Source organism: Drosophila guanche, unplaced genomic scaffold, assembly GCF_900245975.1.
Source record: "Drosophila guanche unplaced genomic scaffold, DGUA_6, whole genome shotgun sequence".
Classification (NCBI taxonomy): Eukaryota; Metazoa; Arthropoda; class Insecta; order Diptera; family Drosophilidae; genus Drosophila; species Drosophila guanche.
In genome coordinates, this window is record NW_022995788.1 from 23576 (window position 1) to 48725 (window position 25150).

Genomic DNA, 25150 nt, shown 5'->3' on the forward strand with positions numbered 1-25150 from the left:
ATACATACATACATACGTTGCAAGAAATGTTATCTTTTAAGGAAAATTCTTTGCGATTAATCGTTTGTATAGCAGAATTATATGCTGGTCGCGATATTCAAGGAACTATCATTGTAAGCCATCATGTGGGTCGTTAATTGTTTGCTAATATGGCATGCAATCGTCTTCTATCTTCTTCTGGACGTTGATATGCAATGACTGCACCATCAAGTGGCCTATGCAACACTAATCCAAAGCCTGTTACGCGCGGAACCCAGCAGAACGCAGCCCTCCTCCCGCCCAACCGACCGAGGGGCGCTGCCGCATGACGCGAGCATGCAGGAAAGATAGATGTTAGGCTAATATTCGAGGAAAATTAAAACTAAACACAACTAAACTAGAGCAAGTATAGCTAAGCAAGTATAGCTAAACAAGTATAGCAAACCTATCAAAGTCAGAAACAAGACAAAGCTTAAATGAAACTAGCTACGGGAGAGGTAGGCTAGTATAAGAGATTTAAGAAGAGGAAGGGAGTTAGTCGAATATATAATGTGGTAGAGGGAATTATAATCCGAGCATAAAACCCTAAAGGGTTCGTGTGAGGCATAATTCGATCTACATAGTGGAAGGAACAAAGGAATAAAGTTTCTAGTGGGTCTAATGGGAATCGTAAAGTTTACGCGGCTCAACAAGTCAGGGCTGTCTACATCCCCCATGATCAAGTTGTGATATCTTAAATGATATCTTAATTTTTTAATTCCCATTGCACTCTCAAATAGATATCCACATCTACGAGTATCAATGTTCCCTTTAGATATTTTCAAAACATCCACTTCAGGATGAACAATGGAAATATTTTCCAATTCTGAATTGATTCCATTTCGCTTATCACTCAGATTTCCCCTTAGAAGGTGAATCAATTTCCCTATCAATTTCGACACCTTTCTTTTCTGTCCAAAAATGTATTGTTATAGACCTGCAGTTTTCTATTGACTAAATCGTATATAGCACGGCGGGACACGTGCTCCTCCGTATAAAGTAATGAAAGTACATTTTTATAAAAAAACGAGAAGGGACGTGTGAGACGCTTTTTACGCGTCCCAACTTTTATACCAGGCACTCAGGACTACATCTAGATGTAGAAGACATCGCCAACCACTAGATATCGTTCACATTACAGAACACGTAGTAAAAGCCTACTAAATAAAATGCATCAAACAAATTGGATCGGTTAATCGTATTTTCCAATTTATGATATATTTAAAACAGCAATAAAATTGGTACTTTTTCCCTGCACATTCTGTGAAATAATGACCGCTAGGTTTCACAGCAGATTTTTCGAAAGTGGCGCCATCTATGAAAATTTCTTATACGCAACTTGATGGTCACTCTTCTTCTAATACAGAGCGTTAAAAACCTAGTCTTGGTTTTAACTTTTAAAAATTAGCTTTTGGCCACTGTTTCCGCAACTCCTCGCAACCAGTTCAGAATCAAAATCTCGAAATAAAAAGCCAAGTGCTGCTGTTCGGGCGAGTTGGAATTCAAATCAATTTAATCTCTTCTTCTTTTCAATTTCGATATTCACCTATTAAATGCATGTTCTTCCTCTTTCTCTATCGTATTCACATATCACATGTATGTTCTATAGCAACAAGCTTCTGTCAGTAGCTTAATGCTACAAAGTCATCTACATCTACAACACTTCTCACGCCAACACGCTCGCTTTCCCTAGACCCGCACTGCTGAGTTGCGGTATTGACAGAGGCAGCGCCCTCACACAAAAAAAAAACAAATATAAGCTGCGGGACGGGGTGGGTTAAAAGTCGGAAGAGTACACGCCAGGGGAGGGCAGAGGCAGGGGCCGAGTGAAGCAGAAGCAGATTGTGAATGAAAGAATATAAAAAGAGCAACAAAAGCTGCGGGACATGGTGGGTTTAGCCACTGGAAATTAATTTCTCCATTGTGGCTTTAATAATGATCCGATCGATGGTGATCTGATAGATATGGCCATTTCCTACGGAATGGCGTTTTTAGTTTTCTTGTATCTTCAAAACTGTAGATTTGGGGGGTTTCGCCCTTTCGCGGGTGCGGAAGGAGGCGTGGCTCATTTTTGAAATACACTGGTTTCAGTGTAAGCATACAGCAGTCCGGAGCCAAAATTTGGTGGCTCTAGGTCTTATAGTTTTTTGAGAACTAACCGACAAACAAGACGGACAGACGGACAGACAGACATGGCTCTATCGACTCGTCTCTTGATGATGATCAAGAATATATATACTTTATGGGGTCGGAAACGCTTCCTTCTGTGCGTTACATACAACCGTTATTCCACAAATTCAATATACCCTATTTACTCTTTGAGTACCGGGTATAAAAAGAAAACAAATAAAAGCTGCTGGACGGGGTGGGTTAAAAGACGGAAGAGGAATCGGCAGGGGGAGGGCAGAGGCAGGGGCCGAGTGAAGCAGAAGCAGAGTGTGAATGAGAGAATGTAAAAATAACAACAAAAGCTGCGGGACAGGGTGGGTTTAGCCACTGGAAATTAATGTCTTCATTGTGGCTAAATTAAAGATCCAATCGGATCCCAATTTGGTGATCTGATAGATATGGCCATTCTCTACGGAAGTTTTCTTTTATCTTCAAAACTGTAGATTTGGGAGGTTTTCGCCTTTTTTCGGGGGCGAAAGGGGGCGTGGTTCATTTTTGAAATACACTGGTTTCAGTGTGAGCATATAGCAGTCTGGATGGAAAACTTGGTGGCTCTAGCTCTTATAGTCTCTGAGAACTAACCGACAAACAAGACGGACAGACGGACAGACAGACATGGCTCTATCGACTCGTCTCTTGATGATGATCAAGAATATATATACTTTATGGGGTCGGAAACGCTTCCTTCTGTGCGTTACATACAACCGTTATTCACACAAATACAATATACCCTATTTACTCTTCGAGTACCGGGTATAAAAACCACACACACAAACCCCCCTAAAACAATTTGCATAACAAACCCAGACCATTCAGAGACCTTCGGTTAGGCTTTCGGCTGGGTTCTCGTGTTTATTGGTTTTGGGGACTGTCACGGAAGATTGTCGCTAAAAAGTGAAAATAGCTGGTTGGCCTTTTTTGCATGTCTATGGAGTTTATTATTTATGAAGATTTGTTCGGTCACGTATGGGACTGTTTGATTTGATTTCGGAAAAAAAAGAAGTATCGAAAGTAACGAATGGCTTAGGAATTGGTGACTAATTTGTTGTTCGGGTTTTTGGGGTTATTCTTATTCTCAGTTTAGGGTGATTGCTGGGGGCTTGGAAAAAGTACCGAAAGTTTAAGATGGGTTAAGAATAAATGAAAAATGTTGGTTACAGTTTTAAAATTGTATTTAGGTTATTCTTAACCTCGAGGAGGAAATATTTGCGAACTTCTAGTGACTTTAAATATATGTATGATGGATCTCAAAGTCTGCGCCCGTAAACAGTGGTGGTATTGACAACAAGCAACTGGTTTTTCGATGGGGTAAATTTGATTAAGGAAAATGAAACACTTGTCACCCGGAAAATATTCCTTGATGTGATACCCTCCCTACTCGACCTGTTTTGTGAATATCTGTCCACCATTGTATTAACCATAGTTCAGGTCTATTCCTGGTGTCACTCTTTCTGTTTTTGCTGTTTTAAACTTCAACTTTTACCCTCCATCCTAGAACTACCTTTTTTTTAATGGGTCTAATAATTATAAAACACTGGCCTTGGGTCATGTGGGAGTAGTGCTTGACTGTTACTTTGACTGTAAGTGCGTGCAAGCCGAGCATTTGAATTGGTTAGCCTATGCCAAATGAAAAGAAAGAACGAAATTGACTAGGAATGACAGAGATATACTTACACAGATAGAGAAATAGACATACGAAGAAACAACAACAAAAATAATACAACTAATACGGACCACAAACGAAGACAGCGACAAGTTGTGAATTCTTTTAATTTACCGTAAGCTTCACCTTAATTCTTCGTGTTTTTTTCCAAAGCCGGTTTCCGTTGACGCAGGCAGGCGCTAACTTGTTGCTGTTGCTGTTTGCCTATGGCTAACTCTCTTCCACTTGTTCTCTTTTATGGAACAGAACAACACCACTAGAAAAGGTAGAAGAAGGAGGCAAAGAATCAAAGAAGAAGCAGACGACGGAGAAGAGCGAACGGAGCTTTGAATTTGGATGCCAAAACCTGGGGAACAGTAAATGAAGGACGACAAATATGGTGATTGTAACACGTGTAAGTTTAAAGAGAGTACATAACGTTCATAGAAAGAGCCCAGATCTTGCTTCATCTATAATGATGCATCTACATACATACATCCATACATATGTACATATGTTGTACTTCCTTTTCAATGTGCAATATCAAAGTAAATAGATTTAAGGTGAGACCTTATCCGGTAACTACTCTGGCAAATTTAAGTGCAGGAGGAAACCCAAAGCACATGCAGTCGAAAGACAGAGCGCAAGTTTGAAAGTCAGCCATGCATCAACCTTATATTTTGGTACACCTTGTTAATTTGTACAAAAAAACGGAGTAGGAGAAACACAGTGAAGAAGCAAAGAGCGGATGTTTTGTTACACATGCATGTGTGAATTCATGTGAGGTGTGTAAGCCTTACCTCACTTTGTCTCCCATTGTGTCCGTACACAGTGGTGGGCAGAAATGTTGAAACTAGGCAACGGGTTTTTCGATGTGGTAAATTTGATAATGGAAAATGTAGCACTTCACTCCCTGAAAATATTCCTTGAAGTGATCCCCTCCCTACCTGTTGTGTCAATATCTGCACACCACTGTATTAACCATCATTCAGGTCTTTCCCTGGTATCGCCACTAAGAAAACAACATATAGAGGGTTCAAACTACTGAAAAACCTGCTGCCTATATCAGTATAGGGGATTGGCTCCCAGTGCCTTCGGCTTTTGGTGAGAGAGCCTTCGCCTGAGAGAGTTTGGCGTTGGCTCTCTTGAGCATTGAACGCAAAGCGACTCTCGCAAAAAACGTTTTGTTTTTCCTTTCAAGTCTGATTCGTAATTTCATGTGTGCGGTGACACATATGTACATACATGATAGCAATGCGTGTATCTATTCTCGACTTCATATGCGTTTTCATTTTTAGCGCTTGAATCGTTTGGCATTTTTGTGTTGCTTCTGAGCTCACATACCCTTCCTTTAAACTCTATGCTCATATATTTCTTAAATACAGTTAAGACGAAAGGGATAAAAGGTTATGAACATCTTAATATGTATACATATACTTAACAACAATTGACTTGGCGTTGCAAATATTTTCTATTAGAGTATTCAGCGTACACTATATGAATAAACATAGAGTTATAAGTGGAGACATGGCAGCTGTGCCGAAAAAGAATTTATTTGTTTTTTTCTTTTCAAGTTACTTTTGTAGTCTCTTGTGTGTCTCTCTCTCTATTTTTAAACTTACGAATCAGACTTCAAAGGAAAAACAAAACTTTGTTTTTGCGAGAATCGCTTTGCGTTCAATGCTCAAGAGAGCAAACGCCAAACTCACTCAGCCGAAGGCTCTCTCACCAGGAGCCGAAGGCACGGGAGCCAATCCCCTATACTGATTAGGCAGCAGGGGTTTCAGTAGTTTGAACCCTCTATATGTTGCTTGCTTAGTGGTATCACTCTTTCTGCTATTTCTCTTTCCGCTCTGCTCCTTACAACAAACAACGTCAAGATATTGTTTTTTATGCCTCTGGGTTTGGGCCTCTCTGTCCATGACAACCCAATGTGGCAGGCATCCTCGGCGTAAAGTTATGAATGCCAAATTGTTAAAAAATTTTAAAACTTGTGAACATCGATCCACACAGGGTGACTACATCTGGATAGAGCCCGCCTCGGGACGAGAATTCGATGTGGCCATTGGAGCACGTGTCATCTCCGCGGAGGGTCGACGCATCCAAGTGCGTGATGATGATGGCGACGAGGTCTGGCTAGCCCCCGAGCGTCGCATCAAGGCCATGCACGCGTCCTCCGTCCAGGGTGTGGAGGATATGATATCGCTGGGCGATCTTCATGAAGCTGGCATCTTGCGGAATCTACTCATACGCTACAAGGAGAATCTAATTTATGTGAGTAGAGCAACAAAAAATAGTACAGACAATTATCTACCTCTAGAAATGCAAAAATCCTTTGAATCAATAATATGTTCCTTGGTTAACCCACAGTAAATTCATTAAAAGGCTCATATGAAGTCTTGGAATATATTACATCATTATTGAAGGTACACTCCCAATCATTGGAATAGACTCAAGAATTGTCAATATGAAATTTTAATTTTAAAAATCCAGCTTTGAATGATTACACTACTCTGAAAAATGGAACTTTTTTTCCGCTTCGAACCAAACCAACTTTTTCTAATAGACTAAGGCCTACAAATTTTTATACCCGGTACTCGAAGAGTAAATAGGGTATATTGTATTTGTGGGGAATAACGGTTGTATGTAACGCACAGAAGGAAACGTTTCCGACCCCATAAAGTATATATATTCTTGATCAGCATCAATAGACGAGTCGATAGAGCCATGTCTGTCTGTCCGTCTGTCCGTCTTGTTTGTCGGCTAGTTCTCAGAGACTATAAGAGCTAGAGCCACCAAATTTTGCATGCAGACTGATATGCTCGCACTGAAACCAGGGTATTTCAACGCCACGCCCCCTTCCGCCCCCGCAAAACGGCTGAACCCACCCTGTCCCGCAGCTTTTGTTGTTATTTTTACATTCTCTCATTCACACTCTGCTTCTGCTTCACTCGGCCCCTGCCTCTGCCCTCCCCCTGCCGATTCCTCTTCCGACTTTTAACCCATCCCGTCCCGCAGCTTATATTTGTTTTTTTTTTTGTGTGCGGGCGCTGCCTCTGCCGCGAGTCTGCAGTGTGTGGGTCTAGGGAAGGGCGGCGAGCTAAAGGAGCGTGTTGGTGTGAGTAGTGTTCTTGACGTAGATGACAGATGAAGAACAAATTGAAAATTTGACAACACACCGCTAAGGTGCAGATTTAGTCCTGAGTGCCGGGTATAAAAGTTGTGACGCGTAAAAAGCGTCTCACACGTCCCTTCTCGTTCTTTAAAGAAATATGGTTTTTCTTTATGCCACAACTTTTTTTTAAGAATTTGTAAAGTGTGATATTTTGTTTTAACGTTTGTTTGAGGTAGCGTATTCTATAAAACTGATGAATGCATCTATAAAATGTAACCAAACATTTTGTGGTTTTAGCTTACCGTTTGAAAAATATTAAGCTTTGAAATGCAAAAGTTTGATTTTTATGAGGTATTTTTTACGAAATTCGTACTTCAAAAACTCGGGTAAAGTGTCCACTCATGTGTCCACTATTTTTGCTCGTCAAAATCTATGGAGAGACGAAAGACCTGTTGGAAGGTAGTTGGTATAATTATTTACTTTTTATACCCGGTACTCAAAGAGTAAATAGGGTATATTGTATTTGTGCGAATAACGGTTGTATGTAACGCACAGAAGGAAGCGTTTCCGACCCCATAAAGTATATATATTCTTGATCATCATCAATAGCCGAGTCGATAGAGCCATGTCTGTCCGTCTGTCCGTCTGTCCGTCTTGTTTGTCGGCTCGTTCTCAGAGACTATAAGAGCTAGAGCCACCAAATTTTGCATTCAGACTGCTATATGCTCACACTGAAACCAGTGTATTTCAAAAATGAGGCACGCCCCCTTCCGACCCCGCAAAAGGGCGAAAACCTTCCAAATCTACAGTTTTGAAGATAAAAGAAAACAAAAAACGCCATTCCGTAGGAAATGGCCATATCTATCAGATCACCAAATTGGGATCCGATCGGATCATAATTATAGCCACAATGGAGAAATTAATTTCCAGTGGCTAAACCCACCCTGTCCCGCAGCTTTTGTTGCTCTTTTTACATTCTCTCATTCACACTGCTTCTGCTTCACTCGGCCCCTGCCTCAGCCCTCACCCTGGCGTTGACTCTTCCGAATTTTAACCAAGACTCGGTTTTCAACGCTAGATGGCGCCACTTTCGAAAAATTTGCTGTGAAACCTATCATTCATTATTGCACAGAATGTGCAGACCATTGGACCATCAAAGTTGCGTACCAGAAATTTTCATAGATGGCGCCACTTTCGAAAAATCTGCTGTGAAACCTAGCGGTCATATTGCACAGAATGTGCAGGGAAAAAGTACCAATTTTATTGCTGTTTTAAATATCTCATAAATTGGAAAATACGATTAACTTATTCAATTTTCTTGATGAATTTTATTTAGTAGGCTTTTTATTACGTGTTCTGTAATGTGAACGATATCTAGTGGTTGGCGATGTCTTCTAAACGTCGTCTGTCTGTCTTCTTCTAGAAAAACGTCCTTCAATTCGGATGGATCCTTGAGAAATCAAATTTGAGCATACAGTTGTATTATGATGATCTGCAGTTAAGTCAAATGCTAATATAAAACTGTTTTTATCAAACATTTCCTTTGTGATTTGCAAGCCTCGATCATAATGTCTTATGCCACTTGATCTGAATAATATATTATATCCTCTAGAGCTTTGAGCATTTTCAGAATTCGAGAAATCAAATTCAAGTGCCTGCGATGGTACTTGCACTCCATTTACCATTAGATTAAAACGTTGAATTTTAAAATGATCAAAGTTGAAGGGATTTAATGTCCGATTTCCTGAATATGATTTGTTTTTGCCATGCAAAAAGCTAAGAAATTAGGAAGCTCTCCAATGTCAATGTTAAAAGTTAAGCTCAAATCAACATTATTTATGAGTAATTTTGGTTGATTAAATATATCTCCATGAACTTTTCCGAACAGCTCAACCTTATTACTGTTTTGAAATAGATTTTTGAGCAGAATGTTTCCATCGGTGTTAACGTATCGATTAGATATTAATTTTCCATAATTAGGATAACCCCCTTGAGTAGCTAAGTGACTTTCACTAGCATCACTACCATAGTTTAAAATCGTTTGCAAATACGATCTATAATGATAGTTATTATTGCTCTGGGAAACCAATATATTATTTAAAGAGACTGATGAACAAGCGTCTCACACGTCCGTTCTCGTTAAATAATGAAGAAAGTCCTTATTAATAGAAAACGAAAAGGGACGTGTGAGACGCTTCTTACGCGTCACAACTTTTATGCCCAGCACTCAGTACTACATCTGCAAGTTAGCGGTTATTTGGCAAATTTTAAATTTGTTCTTCATCTGTCATCTACATCAACAACACTACTCACACCAACACGCTCCTTCAGCTCGCCAAGAGCTCCCCTAGAGCCACACACTGCAGAGTCAGGGCAGAGACGCGGCAGAGGCAGATACGTGTCAGAGGCAGCGACGCGGCACTGCGCGAAGCAGAGTGTGAAAGAGAGAACGTGCAATATGCTGCGGGACGGGGTGGGTTTAGCCACTGGAAATTAATTTCTTCATTTTGGCTATAATAATTTTGCCCATTTTGGTGATCTGATAGATATGGATAGTTTTCTTTCATCCTCAAAACTGTAGGTTTGGGAGGTTTTCGCCCTTTTATGGGGGCGGGGCTAATTTTTTAAATACACTGGTTTCAGTGTGAGCATAAAGCAATGTGGATGCACAATTTGGTGGCGCTAGCACTTATAGTCTCTGAGAACTAGCCGACAAACAAGACGGACAGACGGACAGACAGACAGACAGACAGACAGACACACAGACAGACAGACAGACAGACATACATGGCTCAATCGACTCGTCTATTAATGCTGTTCAAGAATATATATACTTTATGGGGTCGGAAAAGTTTCCTTCTGTGCGTTACATACAACCGTTATTCCCCACAAATACAATATACCCTATTTACTCTTCGAGTACCGTGTATAATAAACCTAAAAGCATGAAAAGATAAGCTTTGTATTTTTACTGCTGCCTTTCAGACCTATACCGGTTCCATATTGGTTGCCGTCAATCCCTACCAGATCCTGCCCATCTACACGGGTGATCAGATCAAACTGTATAAGGAGCGCAAAATAGGAGAACTCCCACCGCATATATTTGCCATTGGCGATAATGCGTATGCGCATATGAAACGCTACCTCCAGGATCAATGCATTGTCATCTCGGGTGAGTCGGGTGCGGGCAAGACGGAAAGCACTAAGCTGATCCTACAATATCTGGCGGCTATCAGTGGTAAGCATTCGTGGATTGAGCAGCAAATCCTAGAGGCAAATCCCATACTAGAAGCCTTTGGCAATGCCAAGACCATACGAAATGATAATTCTTCCAGGTAAATATCTTAGATCTAAGAGGAATCTTCTTCATTGCTAATCGATCTTTTGTTTATTAACAGATTTGGCAAATATATAGATATACACTTTAGCGCGAATGGTGTGATCGAGGGTGCCAAAATCGAGCAATATCTATTGGAGAAGTCACGAATTGTCTCCCAGAATCACAGCGAACGTAATTATCACGTGTTTTATTGTATTTTGGCTGGTCTTTCGTCCGAGGAAAAGAGTCGCCTCGATTTGGGAGCAGCTGCGGATTACAAGTGAGAGGCAATATGCAGACTTTAATAGCTTCAAATGACTAAATTTTTCGCTCCTTGACAGATATCTAACAGGCGGTAATAGCATAACCTGCGAGGGACGCGATGATGCAGCTGAATTCTCTGATATACGATCCGCCATGAAGGTTTTACTGTTTTCGGATCAGGAGATTTGGGAGATAATCAAACTTCTGGCTGCTCTACTCCACTGCGGCAACATCAAGTACAAGGCGACGGTTGTGGATAATCTGGACGCAACAGAGATACCCGAACACATAAATGTGGAGCGTGTGGCTGGACTTCTAGGACTGCCCATACAACCATTGATTGATGCGTTGACGCGACGCACACTGTTCGCACATGGCGAGACGGTGGTGTCGACCCTCTCGCGGGACCAGTCGGTGGATGTGCGCGACGCCTTTGTCAAGGGCATATACGGGCGACTCTTTGTGCATATTGTGCGGAAGATAAATACAGCCATTTTCAAGCCGCGAGCAACTTCACGCAATGCCATCGGAGTGCTGGACATTTTCGGCTTTGAAAATTTTGATCAGAACAGCTTTGAGCAGTTTTGCATCAACTATGCCAACGAGAATCTGCAGCAGTTCTTTGTGCAGCACATTTTCAAGTTGGAGCAGGAAGAGTACAACCATGAGGCCATCAACTGGCAGCACATTGAGTTTGTGGACAATCAGGATGCCCTCGATCTGATAGCCATAAAGCAGCTGAACATCATGGCTCTGATTGATGAGGAGGCGCGCTTCCCCAAGGGCACGGACACCACGATGTTGGCCAAACTGCACAAGACCCATGGATCTCACAAGAACTATCTAAAGCCCAAGTCGGACATAAACACCAGCTTCGGCTTGAATCACTTTGCGGGTGTGGTATTTTACGATACGCGGGGTTTTCTGGACAAGAACAGGGACACCTTTAGTCCGGATCTGTTGCATTTGGTCAGCCAGAGTGGCAACAAATTCCTCAGGCAGATCTTTTCTCAGGATATTGAGATGGGCGCCGAGACGCGAAAGCGAACACCCACTCTGTCCACTCAGTTCCGCAAGTCTCTGGATGCCCTGATGAAGACCCTTAGCAGCTGTCAGCCCTTCTTCATACGCTGCATTAAGCCCAACGAGCTGAAGAAACCCATGATGTTCGATCGCGGTCTGTGCTGTCGACAGTTGCGATACTCTGGCATGATGGAAACCATACGGATACGTCGCGCTGGCTATCCCATTCGTCACGGGTTCCGTGAGTTTGTGGAGAGATATCGGTTTTTGATACCGGGAGTGCCGCCCGCTCATCGCACCGATTGCCAGGTGGCCACGTCACGCATTTGTGCCATGGTCCTGGGCAAATCCGACTATCAGCTGGGACACACGAAGGTCTTCCTGAAAGATGCACACGATCTGTTCCTGGAGCAAGAGCGCGATCGTGTGTTGACGCGAAAGATCCTCATACTGCAGCGTAGCATTCGTGGGTGGGTGTACCGCCGGCGCTTCCTGCGTTTGAGGGCTGCTGCCATCAGTGTGCAGAGATTCTGGAAGGGCTATGCGCAGCGGAAGCGCTACAGGAACATGCGCGTGGGCTACATGCGATTGCAGGCTTTGATACGTTCGCGTGTTCTGTCGCATCGCTTCCGCCATCTCAGGGGCCACATTGTCGGACTACAGGCCCATGCCAGGGGGTATCTAGTGAGGCGCGAGTACGGCCAAAAGATGTGGGCCGTCATCAAGATACAGTCGCATGTGAGGCGCATGATTGCTATGCGTCGCTATCGTAAGCTGCGCCTAGAGCACAAGCAATTCGCGGAGGTCCTGCAGCTGCGCAAAATGGAAGAGCAGGAGCTGATGCATCGTGGAAATAAGCATGCCCGGGAAATTGCCGAGCAGCATTACCGCGATCGCCTGCACGAACTGGAGCGACGGGAGATAGCCACACAGCTGGAGGATCGACGCCGCGTGGAGGTGAAGATGAATATCATCAACGATGCGGCACGCAAGCAGGAAGAGCCCGTCGACGATGGCAAGTTAGTGGAGGCAATGTTTGACTTTCTACCCGACTCCAGCAGCGATGCTCCGACGCCACATGGCGGAAGGGAGACTTCAGTGTTCATGGATCTGCCCCAGGGTCAGGCCGCCAACCAGGAGGACATAATTGCCCAATTGCACGTCTCCGAGGATGAGGAGGATCTGTCTGAGTTCAAGTTTCAGAAATTCGCAGCCACCTACTTCCAGGGGAATGTGAATCATCAGTACGCCAAGAAGGCTCTGAAGCACCCCCTGCTGCCGCTGCACACACAGGGCGATCAATTAGCCGCCCAGGCACTGTGGATCACCATACTGCGTTTCACGGGGGATATGCCAGAGCCCAAATATCATACAATGGATCGCATGGACACCACATCGGTGATGTCGAAGGTGACGGCCACATTGGGACGTAATTTCATCAGGAGTAAGGTGAATGTTCCTTGCAATTTCTTCGAGTGTTCAGTTTCTAAGATTTATGTTTAATTTCACAGGAATTCCAAGAGGCTCAACTGATGGGCCTGGATCCGGATGCCTTTCTTAAGCATAAGCCACGCTCAATACGCCACAAACTCGTCTCGTTGACACTGAAGCGTAAGAACAAACTTGGCGAAGATGTGCGCCGACGACTGCAGGATGATGAGTACACTGCGGATAGCTACCAGTTCTGGCTGCAGTCGCGCCCCACCTCGAACCTGGAGAAGCTCCACTTCATAATCGGCCATGGCATACTGCGCGCCGAGTTGCGCGATGAAATCTACTGCCAGATATGCAAGCAGTTGACCAATAATCCTTTGAAATCCTCACATGCCCGTGGCTGGATACTGCTGTCGCTTTGCGTGGGCTGCTTTGCGCCGTCGGAGAAGTTTGTCAACTATCTGCGGGCCTTTATACGCGAGGGCCCGCCCGGCTATGCTCCCTACTGCGAGGAGCGACTGAAGCGCACGTTCAACAATGGTACGCGCAATCAGCCGCCCTCCTGGCTGGAGCTTCAGGCCACGAAATCAAAGAAGCCCATCATGCTGCCAATCACGTTTATGGATGGAAATACCAAGACTTTGCTCGCGGACTCAGCCACCACGGCCAGGGAGCTGTGCAATCAGCTGTCGGACAAGATAACGCTAAAGGATCAGTTTGGATTCTCGTTGTACATTGCTCTCTTCGACAAGGTTAGTTCGCTGGGCAGTGGCGGGGATCATGTGATGGATGCCATTTCCCAGTGCGAGCAATATGCCAAGGAGCAGGGTGCACAGGAAAGAAACGCGCCCTGGCGTTTGTTCTTCCGCAAGGAGATCTTCGCGCCCTGGCACGAGCCCACCCACGATCAGGTGGCCACCAACCTAATCTATCAGCAGGTGGTGAGAGGCGTCAAATTCGGGGAATATCGTTGCGACAAGGAGGAGGATCTGGCCATGATTGCGGCACAACAATACTTCATCGAATACGGCACGGACATGTCCATGGAGCGGCTGTTTACGCTACTGCCCAACTTTATACCCGACTTCTGCTTGAGTGGCGTTGACAAGGCCATCGAGCGATGGGCTGCTCTTGTGCTGCAGGCCTACAAGAAGTCCTACTATGTGAAGGATAAGATTGCGGCGCTCAAGATCAAGGAAGATATTGTCAGCTATGCCAAGTACAAGTGGCCTCTGCTCTTCTCGCGCTTCTACGAGGCCTATCGCAACTCGGGACCCAATCTGCCGAAGAATGATGTCATCATAGCCGTCAATTGGACGGGCGTCTATGTGGTGGATGATCAGGAGCAGGTGCTGCTGGAGCTGAGCTTCCCCGAGATCACAGCCGTGTCCAGTCAGAAGACAACCAAGGTGTTCACACAGACATTTAGTTTGTCCACAGTGCGCGGTGAAGAGTTTACATTCCAGAGTCCAAATGCAGAGGATATTAGGGATCTGGTGGTATATTTCCTGGATGGCCTAAAAAAACGGTTAGTATCGGGAAGGATATGCGAATTATAAACCATTTTATACTCCTCTTTCTGCCCTTTCAGTTCAAAATATGTCATTGCCCTGCAGGACTATCGCGCTCCGTCGGATGGAACGAGTTTCTTGTCCTTCTTTAAAGGCGATTTGATCATTTTGGAGGACGAATCGTGCGGCGAATCTGTGCTAAACAATGGCTGGTGCATAGGACGATGCGATCGCTCGCAGGATCGTGGCGATTTCCCCGCGGAAACGGTCTATGTACTGCCGACTCTCAGCAAACCGCCACAGGACATACTCGCCTTGTTCAACATCGAGGATGCAGCGCATCACGGACGCCGCCTGAGCATGACCTCAAATGGCGTAGCCGTTGAACCGAGAGATCGACCGCATACGCTAATGGAATACGCTCTGGATCATTTCCGGCTGCCGCCCAAGCGCACCATGTCCAAGACGTTGACGCTCAGCTCAAAGCGGAACGAGGAGTTGTGGCGCTATTCGAGGGATCCCATCAAATTGCCGCTGCTGCGCAAGCTGCAGAGCAAAGAGGAGCTGGCCGAGGAGGCCTGCTTTGCCTTTGCCGCCATACTGAAGTACATGGGGGATCTGCCCTCGAAGCGGCCCCGCATGGGCAACGAGATCACGGATCACATATTCGATGGACCGCTCAAGCATGAGATTTTGCGAGACGAGATTTATTGCCAGCTGATGAAGCAGCTAACCGACAATCGCAATCGCATGTCCGAAGAGCGGGGATGGGAGCTAATGTGGTTGGCCACGGGTCTGTTCGCCTGCTCGCAAGGCTTGCTGAAGGAGTTGTCGCTGTTCCTGCGCACAAGGCGGCATCCAATCTCGCAGGACTCTATTCATCGCCTGCAGAAGACCATACGCCATGGACAACGCAAATATCCACCGCATCAAGTGGAAGTGGAGGCTATACAGCACAAGACAACGCAAATCTTCCACAAGGTCTACTTTCCCGACGACACGGACGAAGCCTTCGAGGTGGACAGCTCCACTCGAGCCAAGGATTTCTGCAACAACATCTCGCAGCGTCTTTCGCTGCGCACCAGCGAGGGCTTTTCTCTGTTTGTGAAGATTGCCGACAAGGTGATCTCTGTGCCGGAGGGCGACTTCTTCTTTGACTTTGTGCGCCATCTGACCGACTGGATAAAGAAGGCGCGACCTATCCGCGACGGTGCCAATCCCCAGTTTACCTATCAGGTGTTCTTCATGAAGAAATTGTGGACGAACACAGTGCCAGGCAAGGATCGCAATGCAGATCTTATATTCCACTATCACCAGGAGCTACCCAAGCTGTTACGCGGCTATCACAAGTGCTCCAGGGAGGAGGCAGCCAAGCTGGCTGCTTTAGTCTTCCGCGTACGATTTGGCGAAAATAAAACAGAACTGCAGGCCATACCGTAAGTGGCAGGGAGGGATGTTTTTATACTTATAAAATCATATATTAATAATTTATTTTTATTGCAGACAAATGCTGAGAGAACTTGTTCCATCGGATATTATGAAAATGCAGAGCAACAATGAATGGAAGCGTTCGATTGTGGCCTCGTATAATCAGGATGGTGGAATGACCTCAGAGGATGCCAAGGTGGCCTTCTTGAAGATTGTCTACAGGTAATGTTTTAGACTAGAAATTGTTAAAAAATATAGATATATATAATTGTCTTACCCGAACAGATGGCCCACGTTTGGTTCTGCCTTCTTTGAGGTGAAACAAACCACCGAACCGAATTATCCGGAAATGTTGCTTATAGCAATCAACAAACACGGCGTGAGTCTCATACATCCCGTGAACAAGGTGAATCTATTGCTATAGATACCCAATAGTTGCTTGTATTTATATATTTATTCGCTTTCTAGGATATCCTTATCACGCATCCCTTTACACGCATCTCGAACTGGTCGTCCGGCAATACGTACTTCCACATGACTATTGGCAATCTGGTGCGAGGCTCTAAGCTGCTCTGCGAAACGTCGCTGGGCTACAAGATGGACGATCTGTTGACCTCGTACATATCGCTGATGCTGACGAACATGAATAAGAATCGAACAATACGAGCCAACTAGTAAAAAGCGTACACACAGCAAATATTTATAATAATTATAAATGATAAATTGCAATAACTTATACACATACCTTAGTACTCTCTAGCTCTAAGTAAGTACTCCCCCACCAACACCCATGCATTTTAACTACCCCTACCCATTCCTACCACCCACACTCAGAATTCATTCCACGCTTTGCTATCAAAATCAACTTTTGTCCAATATTTATACCCGGAACTCGAAGAGTAAATAGGGTATATTGTATTTGTGGGAAAGTGGATGTATGTAACGAAGAGAAGGAAACTATATAGCTACATATGTAGATGTAGCCATGCCTGTCTGTCCGTCCGTCTTGTTGAGCGCTTGGACCTCAGAGACTATAAAAGATAGAGCCACAAATTTGTGCATCCAGATGGCTGCATGCTCACACTGTTACAAGTGTATTTCAAAATTTCCCGCCTCGCCCCCGCAAAGGCTAAAAATCAGCATATTCACATTTTTGAAGATTAAAGAAAATGAAACTAATAACGACATTCCGTAGGAAAGGACTATATCTTTCCGATCACCGAATTGGAATCAGATTGGATCATTATTATAGCCAGAATGAAGAAATTAATTTGCTGTGGCTTCATCCACCCTTTACAGCAGCTCTGCGTATTCTTGCTTATTGTTGTTATGCTTTCTCGCTCGCACACTCTGCCTCATGCAGTGTGCGTTACTGGGGGCGGGTGGCGAGCTAAAAATGGCTTGTTGTTGTGAGAAATGATGTAGATGTAGATGAACCATGTAGAAAAAATGTAAAATGTAAAGTTCGAACAAATCAAAAGATTACATATGACTGAGTACCGGGTATAAAAGTTGTGACGCGTATGAAGCGTCTCACAAGCGTTCCTACTCGTTTTTGTTTCGGTTTTACTACGAGTTTTTGATTATTTCATTCATTTTGCAACACAATTGCTTTAGGCAAATTCTTATGACACATTCCACATTTTACTTAAATTATTGAATACCTGTGGACTATAGCATTTGTATCTTCGCATTTTGCATCTATCTCTTTTGTATATCTTAAATACATATCTGTACTGAAGACGTTTTGTATCAAATACATAGAAATGTTCAACTATTTAATAAATTATATACACATTAAATTTACTTTTTTCTATATTTTGATGTGGGCTGCGTTTAAGGGATTTATCAGTCATAGCTCCTATAACACTGCTCCAAAAAAATCGAACGTTTGTTAAAAAATAAAATGATCATCAAACCATTTCTAAGCCCTATATCTTTCAGAAAATTAAGTTTGGATCGAAGCGGCAAAATCGTGTAGAGTAGTGTAACATTGCTGCACTGAAGAGCATCAATAAGGGATATATTCAATATCCAATATTATTTGCTTATTGACATCTCTTAAATGGATTATTAACGAGAAGGTACGTGTGAGACGCTTCTTACTCGTCACATATGTACCTTAGCGGTTATTTGTCAAATTTCAGAGGAACGGCAGAGACAGAGACCGCATAATGCAGAAGCAGAGTGTTTATCCACTGGAAATTAATTTCTTCATTGTGGCTATAATAATGAATTTGGTGATCTGATAGATATGGTCATTCCCTACGGGGGGGCGTGGCTCATTGTTGAAACTCACTTGTAACAGTGTGAGCATACAGAAGTCTGGATGGAATTTGGTGGCTCTAGCTCTTATAGTATCTGAGTACTAGGTGCTCATCAGGACGGACAGACAGACATGGCTCTATCGACAAAAATATCGGCACAAGTACAATATACCCTATTTACTCTTCGAGTACCGGGTAAAAAAAGTACAAGGTTTTTAGCATGCGTTAAATTCGATTCAGATTATAGTTCAATAGCATTCACTATGAATTAAAATATTTAAGCAATTGGGTATTTAATCGATTGCCACCATACCTTCAAAGATGGTGGGCTGGGTGTGTTGCCCAAAAGCAAAATTGAGTTTCAGTGCTTGGGAAAAATGTTCTTGCAACGATATAAAAGATCTTAAGGAGTCTATGTGGAAAGGATTTTGAAGAACCTTTTTCCTGAATTTGAACTATTTGAAATCTTCTTAAAACTTAAAGGAGTCGAAGATGCTTGACTATCCATATTGGTCTATAATTCTTCTAAAATCTTCTAAAAACAAAATCATGTTTAACATAAAGAATTATGAAAGAAATCCTACTATTTAATTGCAGAATACCTACCTATAACCGCCAACACAGACTAATTCAGTCCTCCTCCTTTTTATTTTTCAATGTCACTTTGAATCAATAAACTTGAAACAGGAATTGTATTTTCCATATATTAAACAACAAAAAAAACGGACAACACAGCACTTAGCAGTATATGTATATACGAGGACTCTGGTATGTATGTATATTTTGTAGGTCTACTATATACATATTAGGATGGACTTGCATGTGTACTTCCCCTGATTGGTCTTGGCTGGGCTCCCACGCAACCGAATTCCCACGAGTTGTATTTTGCGGAGAATTTAAATTTTTCCACACAGCGTGTGAAAAACGGCAGCAGTCAACGGGGAGGCGGCAAATCAAGACGGGGATAGACTTAGATTTCTTCGAGATAATTAACTACGTTTTTTTTAGATGTCGAGCAGTCCTGAGAACTTTTAGAAATTGTTTTCTTCCCCCTTTCTAGCTAAGAGACCGACCGCAATCAAGGCACCTTCGCCCCCAACTCTCCAACCAGACTGACGGTAGTACACGGAGGTGGGGTCGGCCTCATGGAAATGTTCATTAAAAATTCCAAACTAATTTCATATTCAGCTTCTTATAAGACAACGCGCGACCTTAAGAAGTTGCAGTAGCAATTACAAAACTTGAGACACATTTTGGTGGTGGTTTTTCCATCATCATCATCTTCGTCAGCCACATCACGTGACGAGCGAGTTTGCTGTTTGAGTCTTTTGTTTTCCCATCAAATAAGTGCAGCGACTCTTAGGGGTTGACCTGCTTGGCTGCCTCTGGCACTGCCGCTCCGATAAGAAATTTTGTCTCCCAACTTCAGAGATTAGTTTTTAGTGCCGCTCTATCCGACAATCCCAAGCGGAAGTAAGCGATATTTAATTTAAAACTGCGAATCTTAATTTGTAAATCTGTAAAGAGCAACAACAATAAAATGCATAAATATTCAACAAAAGGCAGTAAAAGTTCTCACAGCAGCGGCAGTGGCAGCAACAGCAGTAGCGTAAGACCCTACTTTTTGGGCTGTGCGAAAACACGGCTCCTTAACGTTGGGTAAAAACGGAAACAATAGTGTTATATATACAGACACAGGCACAGACACAAGTTTCTTGACTTGGCATTCAGCGATTTCAGACCAAACTGTAATTAAAGTGAAGTTCGTAAGAAGGGGCAAGAGTAGGAGAAGGGCCATGCCATCGTGGGAAGAGGGGCACTTGTTTTGTTTAAAAATATTCACACGATATCTGGTCATATTCCCACAGCAATTTACCCTGCCCTCCTCCAGCACCCCACCCAAAACACTCCTCAGGGCGACCATCCAATAAAAATTGGTAGACTAGAATAATTTTAAATCATGGTAAATCATAAATGTATAATCTGACGACATGCTTTGCTTTTTCTTTTGTCATAATTTCGGTCTTTCGATCTTGTTTTTTTAGTTTTATTATTGTTGTCTGGACTTAAAAACAAATCGTTTTTATCTATATTTTTATATGGTACAAAAAATAATATCGCGGATCTTTGATCGTTGAGAGGTTCCAAAGATATGGGCCAAAGAAATCCAGAAATGTCACCAAATTGTATATATACAGACAATATCCCTACAGGAATGTATTTTGTATTTGTATATGGGATTTTATTAATGAAATGTTTTTTTGTGTTCATGATTTTTAAAGGAATTTTATATATTCTGTTTGTGGGTGATTTCTTTTCCATTTCTTTGCAAATTCACAAGAATAAAAGTGTTAAAAAATATTTGCAACCGCTGCCAAAAAAATCTGCTATATACTTATACAAAAATGTATATTTAACTAGAATTACAACTGTATATATATTCTATACAAATATATATACATATATGTATATCATATGCGTGTGTCGTGGTGTCAGTGTGTGAGCTCTTTCGAGTTACATATATACAAATTTTTCTTTATGTATTCCATCTACACATCTATTGGTTGCGTACTAGCACTAATTGTAGGATGATTTTAAATAGTAGGTGTCACTAGAGAGGAGGAATTTCTGTTTGTTTGTTCGAGACGCGTCATGAGAGGGGAGAAATTAGAATTAGAAAAATAGTCAATCTACAAACTAAGGCGTCTAATGGAAACTATAAAAAACTTAGCAGACATAAATGTAAGATGCAATTGTCCTGCACTCAGGACAAGCCGCTACCATGACTATTCCATTGCACTTCTGAGATGGAGGGCAGCGCCTGATGCTGCTGTGGCTGTTGTTGCTCCTGCTGTTGCAAGCTGCCACCTGCCGGTGAGCCCGAGTTATTGTTGTTGCTGATGTTCGAGATGTTGTTATTGTTGTTGTGCCTTGTCCGCATCACATCCTCAGCCTGGGTATTGCAATGCGGCCGCGGCCCCGGCTCTGGGGTATACGTGAATGTCAGGCCCGTGGCATAGATAATGCCATCGTTGCGCACCAGCGAAATGGGCACCTGTGTGGGCTGTCGTACCTATCAAAATCATAGTTATAGATAGCGATTCAAATGGTAGATAGACTATTTCCACGCAGACACTCACCCAAAGCCATTCGCCGCGAAAAAGTGATATTTCCGGCACCACACAGAGCAGCGTCTCCGTACAGCGATACATGGTCTCGGCCTCCACATCACCGAACCACACCTGCAGATGGGGCGTAAAGTTGTCGCCGCTCAGCTCCAGCATGGCCACATCGCCGCCACCATTAAGATTAAGGGAATTTACAATGGGCACAGGTGTGACTGGAGAACTTAAAGAAGAAAACGTCAAATAAAATCAAGCCGTGACAGAGAAGAGAAGCTCAACTTACGCCACAGGACCCATGCCCTCGTAGAACTGGTACTCGGCTTTGTCCGTGGAAATAATTGTCCAACAGGCACCATCATTGATCATCTCCTTGTTTGGCTCCTTGGGACAAGGCGTGGCCTGAAATTGGATAATCTTCTCTTGCGACAAGCACAAATACATGCGATCCGTGTCCTTCATGTAGAACGCACATTTGTGCAGCTGGGAGACAGGATCATCGGCCTCCAGCAGCGCCATTTGCTTGTCCACCTTGCGTATAATGAGGCGCGGCAGGGCCATGCCTGTGACTGAGCATACCAGCTTGACTGTGGCACCGTAATGGATGTAGCCATCGCGCACCTGAAACTCCTCCGACTCGGACTCGTTGTCGTCGAGCAGATGTATCGTAAATGCCCCCCACTGGGTGGACGAGGCATGAAAGTGTCCATTCTCCACATGCAGATACCGAGTGGAGACGGTTTGCGAGCGCAGGCGATTGAAGAGGGCCACATTTGTGCCGCTGGCTATGCACAGGTCGGCGTTTTTTAGTGACTGCTTTTTCTTGGATGGCTTTGATATCACCTTGATCCGTTTCGAATTGAACACGCCGATGTCGTGGCCATTCCCGTAAAACATCTTCACCGACAGCATAAAGTGTTTGCGTTTGTCCGAGTCCGAAATGAAGAGGGTCTTGGCAGCACAGTACTGCTTTCCGTTGAGATCCAGCTGCTGCATGTCCTGGTCACTGCTCCCAATGCCAATGAAGGCGCACAGCTGAGCCCCCTGTTCACCCTCGCCCTGCTGCAGCATCTCCTCGTAGCGCCGTCGCCAGCCGCTGCCAAACAGATAGATGCAGGGCGGCGGGCAGAAGAAGCGCTTCTCATTGCCATAGGACTTCTGGGCCACCTGGAAAGACGCGAAAGATCGAAAAATTCAATTAGCACAAATTGTTACTCGCTCGGATTATCGGCAAATACTATCAAAACCGCAAGCTATGCAGCTTTGCTAATTGTCTGTAATTAATTTCGATTATTTTCATTGCGGCTCGGCTCGGGCTGGACTGAACCGAACCGGGCAACGGGGAACCGCACCGAGCGCGCTGCGTTGCTCAATTTGGATTCACTGGAGTGTGAAGGATTCCCATTTGGCAGCAGTCGTTGCCGTTTTAAGATCGCCACCACTAAAAAAGCGACCGCGACAATTTCATTCTCATTTTTTTCGCTTTTCGCCAAAACCGCAAAAATGTAACACTTTTAAGCTGGACAAACGAATCGGACACTTTGGCGCGGATGTTCGTGGAGGAGGTGACTCTGATTAGAATGGGAATATCAATTTAAAACCTACTTGAAGAACATTTCGGTACTTGAAGAAATATTTTAAAGGCTATCTAGTATAGTATAGAGTATAGAGTGGACTGGGAATTAAATGGGAATATTTCAAACAGATGTGAGAACAATCTTCAGGATAGCGTACGAATTCGCAAAGACCAGGAGCATTAAGGAACTGTTTGGATAGTTAAGTAATGTCGAAGATCATTCTATGGTCATCACAGTGTCTGAGAAATAAGATTTATCTTTGAATTGGTGGTTAGTATCTATCAGAAATTCAATTCAAACCGAAATATGACACAAATTACACACATTTCCTGGCCTAAATTACCTTACATCTAAATTGTAAATGTTTTAGGTTTTCATCAGGATAAATATCCACATAAATTAGTGAAGTATTTCCTGGACATCATATCTATATCCTGTAAGAACATTGATAAAACAAACTACTCTTAGCTTTCTTCAATTGAATTGACGAACTTTAAGAACTCCACCAGCCACCTTTTTAACCTGAACCTACCAAAAGTGCCCCCATTTATACTTCCTAAAATCCCTTCGAGAGCCCTACCAAATGATCCCCAAAACCATGTCATATCGCACCTTGGCATGGAGTATCACGATGACCATATCGTTACGCTCCCTCATATACTTCTCCATGGCATCGCGCGTCAGCTTTTTTTCCTCGATGTGCGGCCGGTACGGACCCGGCAACATGGACAGTTGCATTTGTTGTTGCTGTTGTTGTTGTTGCTGCTGCTGATGGTGCACTTGCTGCTGCTGCGTCGGCGGCGGCTGAGGACCGCTGCCCAGTCCAAAGTGCGGCATGTCCTGACGCTGCTGCTGCTGATTGTGATCGAGGGGCGAATTGCTTGAACTTAGGGCTGCTGCTGCGGCTGCGTTCTCGTAGGCAATGGCGGGCGGGGCAACGGCGTTCAAACTAAATTGGTTGTAGCTCTTCATTTATGCACATGTCTTCTGCATAGAATTCTATGAAATTTAATGGTTGCTTGCTTTTGGTTAGCTCTTTTTGTTTTATTTTTTTGGCAAATTCGTTTATAGTTTTGGCACTTTATGTGTAATATTTGTTGTTGTTGTATGTTTTGTATTTGTTATCCTGCACCAACACACACGGCCAGCAGCTGTCGTTTCTCTCACGCACTCTCTCTCTCTCTTCGTCTTGGTCGGATTCGCTGATGGAGACTTGATTTTTGTACTGGACACCGTAATCACATATTTCTATTTTGAAAACCACCTGACTCTAGCGACTAGCGGTTGCAGCGGCTGCCTTCTGTTTAATGCTGTAACTAGCGCTTGAGTTATATTTATAATCAATTTATAAAAAAGCGACTTGTGAGCAATGTATCGATACATCGAAGGTTTGTTATTTACGATAGTTGACACCTACCGGCGATATCTTCACCGCTTAATAACACTTAAAATTAGAGGTGGGCATGGACCGAGTTTTCTTTGCGTCACGTCGTGACATGTCACACTCTAACCGTTTGGAGTCTAAACTTTAGACGCATGAGAGGACCGTATAGACAGACTAGAGGATTTTTCTGACCATTATATGAAAAATTGATATACAACGAGAAGGGACGCTTCTTACGAGTTACATCTTTTATACCCGGTACTCAGTACTAACTCTGTACTTAAGCGGTTTTTATTTTTTCAAATTTTACATTTTTTCTTCATCTGTCTTTTACATCTAGATCACTTCGCACTACACACTACACGCACAATGTGAGAATGTGCAATAATTAAAAAAGTCTGCTGGACGGGGTGGGCGCAGCCACTGAAAATTAATTTCTTCAGTTCTTCTTAGTCCTTCCCAACGGAATGGCCTTTTCTCTTATCTTCAATATTGTGGCTGTGGGCGACTTTCGCCCTTTGTGATGACTCTTGTAACAGTGTTAGCATACAGAAATCTGGATGCAACATTTGTTGGCTCTAGCTTCTATAGTTTCTGAGATCCAGGCGCTCAACAAGACGGACAGACGGGCGGACAGACAGACATGGCTCTATCGACTCGGCTATTGATGCTGATCAAGAATATATGAATATACTTTATGGGATCGGAAACGTTTGCTACTGTGCGTACATACATTCCCCGTAATTCCCAACAAATAAAAAATACCCTATTTACTCTTCTAGTACCGGGTATACAAAAACACAAGGTCATAAATAGACTATTAATGAATCGCGCCTATGATAACATTTTGCACAAAATCAAAGCCGGAAACACCAAC

General features: G+C 43.5%; 2 protein-coding genes across 4 annotated transcripts in view; one reads left to right on the forward strand and one right to left on the reverse strand.

Annotated features, from left to right (window-relative positions):
• The window catches only part of LOC117591541 (myosin-VIIa), a 28597-nt gene extending 10868 nt beyond the window's left edge, over nt 1–17729 (forward strand). For 2 of the 3 annotated variants that reach the window (XM_034284836.1, XM_034284835.1), the window contains exons 2-11: nt 4097–4244; nt 5843–6103; nt 9930–10279; nt 10343–10543; nt 10605–12999; nt 13062–14512; nt 14576–15931; nt 15999–16145; nt 16209–16329; nt 16392–16598. In XM_034284836.1, the coding sequence (XP_034140727.1) occupies nt 4227–4244; nt 5843–6103; nt 9930–10279; nt 10343–10543; nt 10605–12999; nt 13062–14512; nt 14576–15931; nt 15999–16145; nt 16209–16329; nt 16392–16598 (6507 nt within the window). In that variant the 5' untranslated portion in view covers nt 4097–4226. Of the gene's footprint in view, nt 1–4096; nt 4245–5842; nt 6104–9929; nt 10280–10342; nt 10544–10604; nt 13000–13061; nt 14513–14575; nt 15932–15998; nt 16146–16208; nt 16330–16391 lie in introns of those variants that run through there. The other variant, XM_034284837.1, reaches the window with a different exon arrangement.
• A 2506-nt stretch (nt 17730–20235) lies between these two features.
• LOC117591538 (suppressor of hairless protein) lies at nt 20236–23861 on the reverse strand. The gene is made up of 4 exons (XM_034284832.1): nt 23502–23861; nt 21599–22479; nt 21331–21538; nt 20236–21263 (listed from the first exon to the last, which is right to left on the reverse strand). The coding sequence occupies exons 1-4, from the start codon at nt 23859–23861 to the stop codon at nt 20955–20957; spliced, it is 1758 nt and encodes a 585-aa protein (XP_034140723.1). The 3' UTR covers nt 20236–20954.
• Nucleotides 23862–25150: the final 1289 nt, after the last annotated feature.

Bases quoted from the DNA above. Each gene is read 5' to 3' on its own strand.
- LOC117591538 (XM_034284832.1), bottom strand. From the start codon at position 23,861: ATGAAGAGCTACAACCAATTTAGTTTGAACGCCGTTGCCCCGCCCGCC. The intron at 21,539-21,598 runs GTAAGTTGAGCT...TTCTTCTTTAAG, and splicing joins GAGGGCATGGGTCCTGTGGC to TTCTCCAGTCACACCTGTGC. The intron at 21,264-21,330 runs GTGAGTGTCTGC...TGATTTTGATAG, and splicing joins TTCGCGGCGAATGGCTTTGG to GTACGACAGCCCACACAGGT.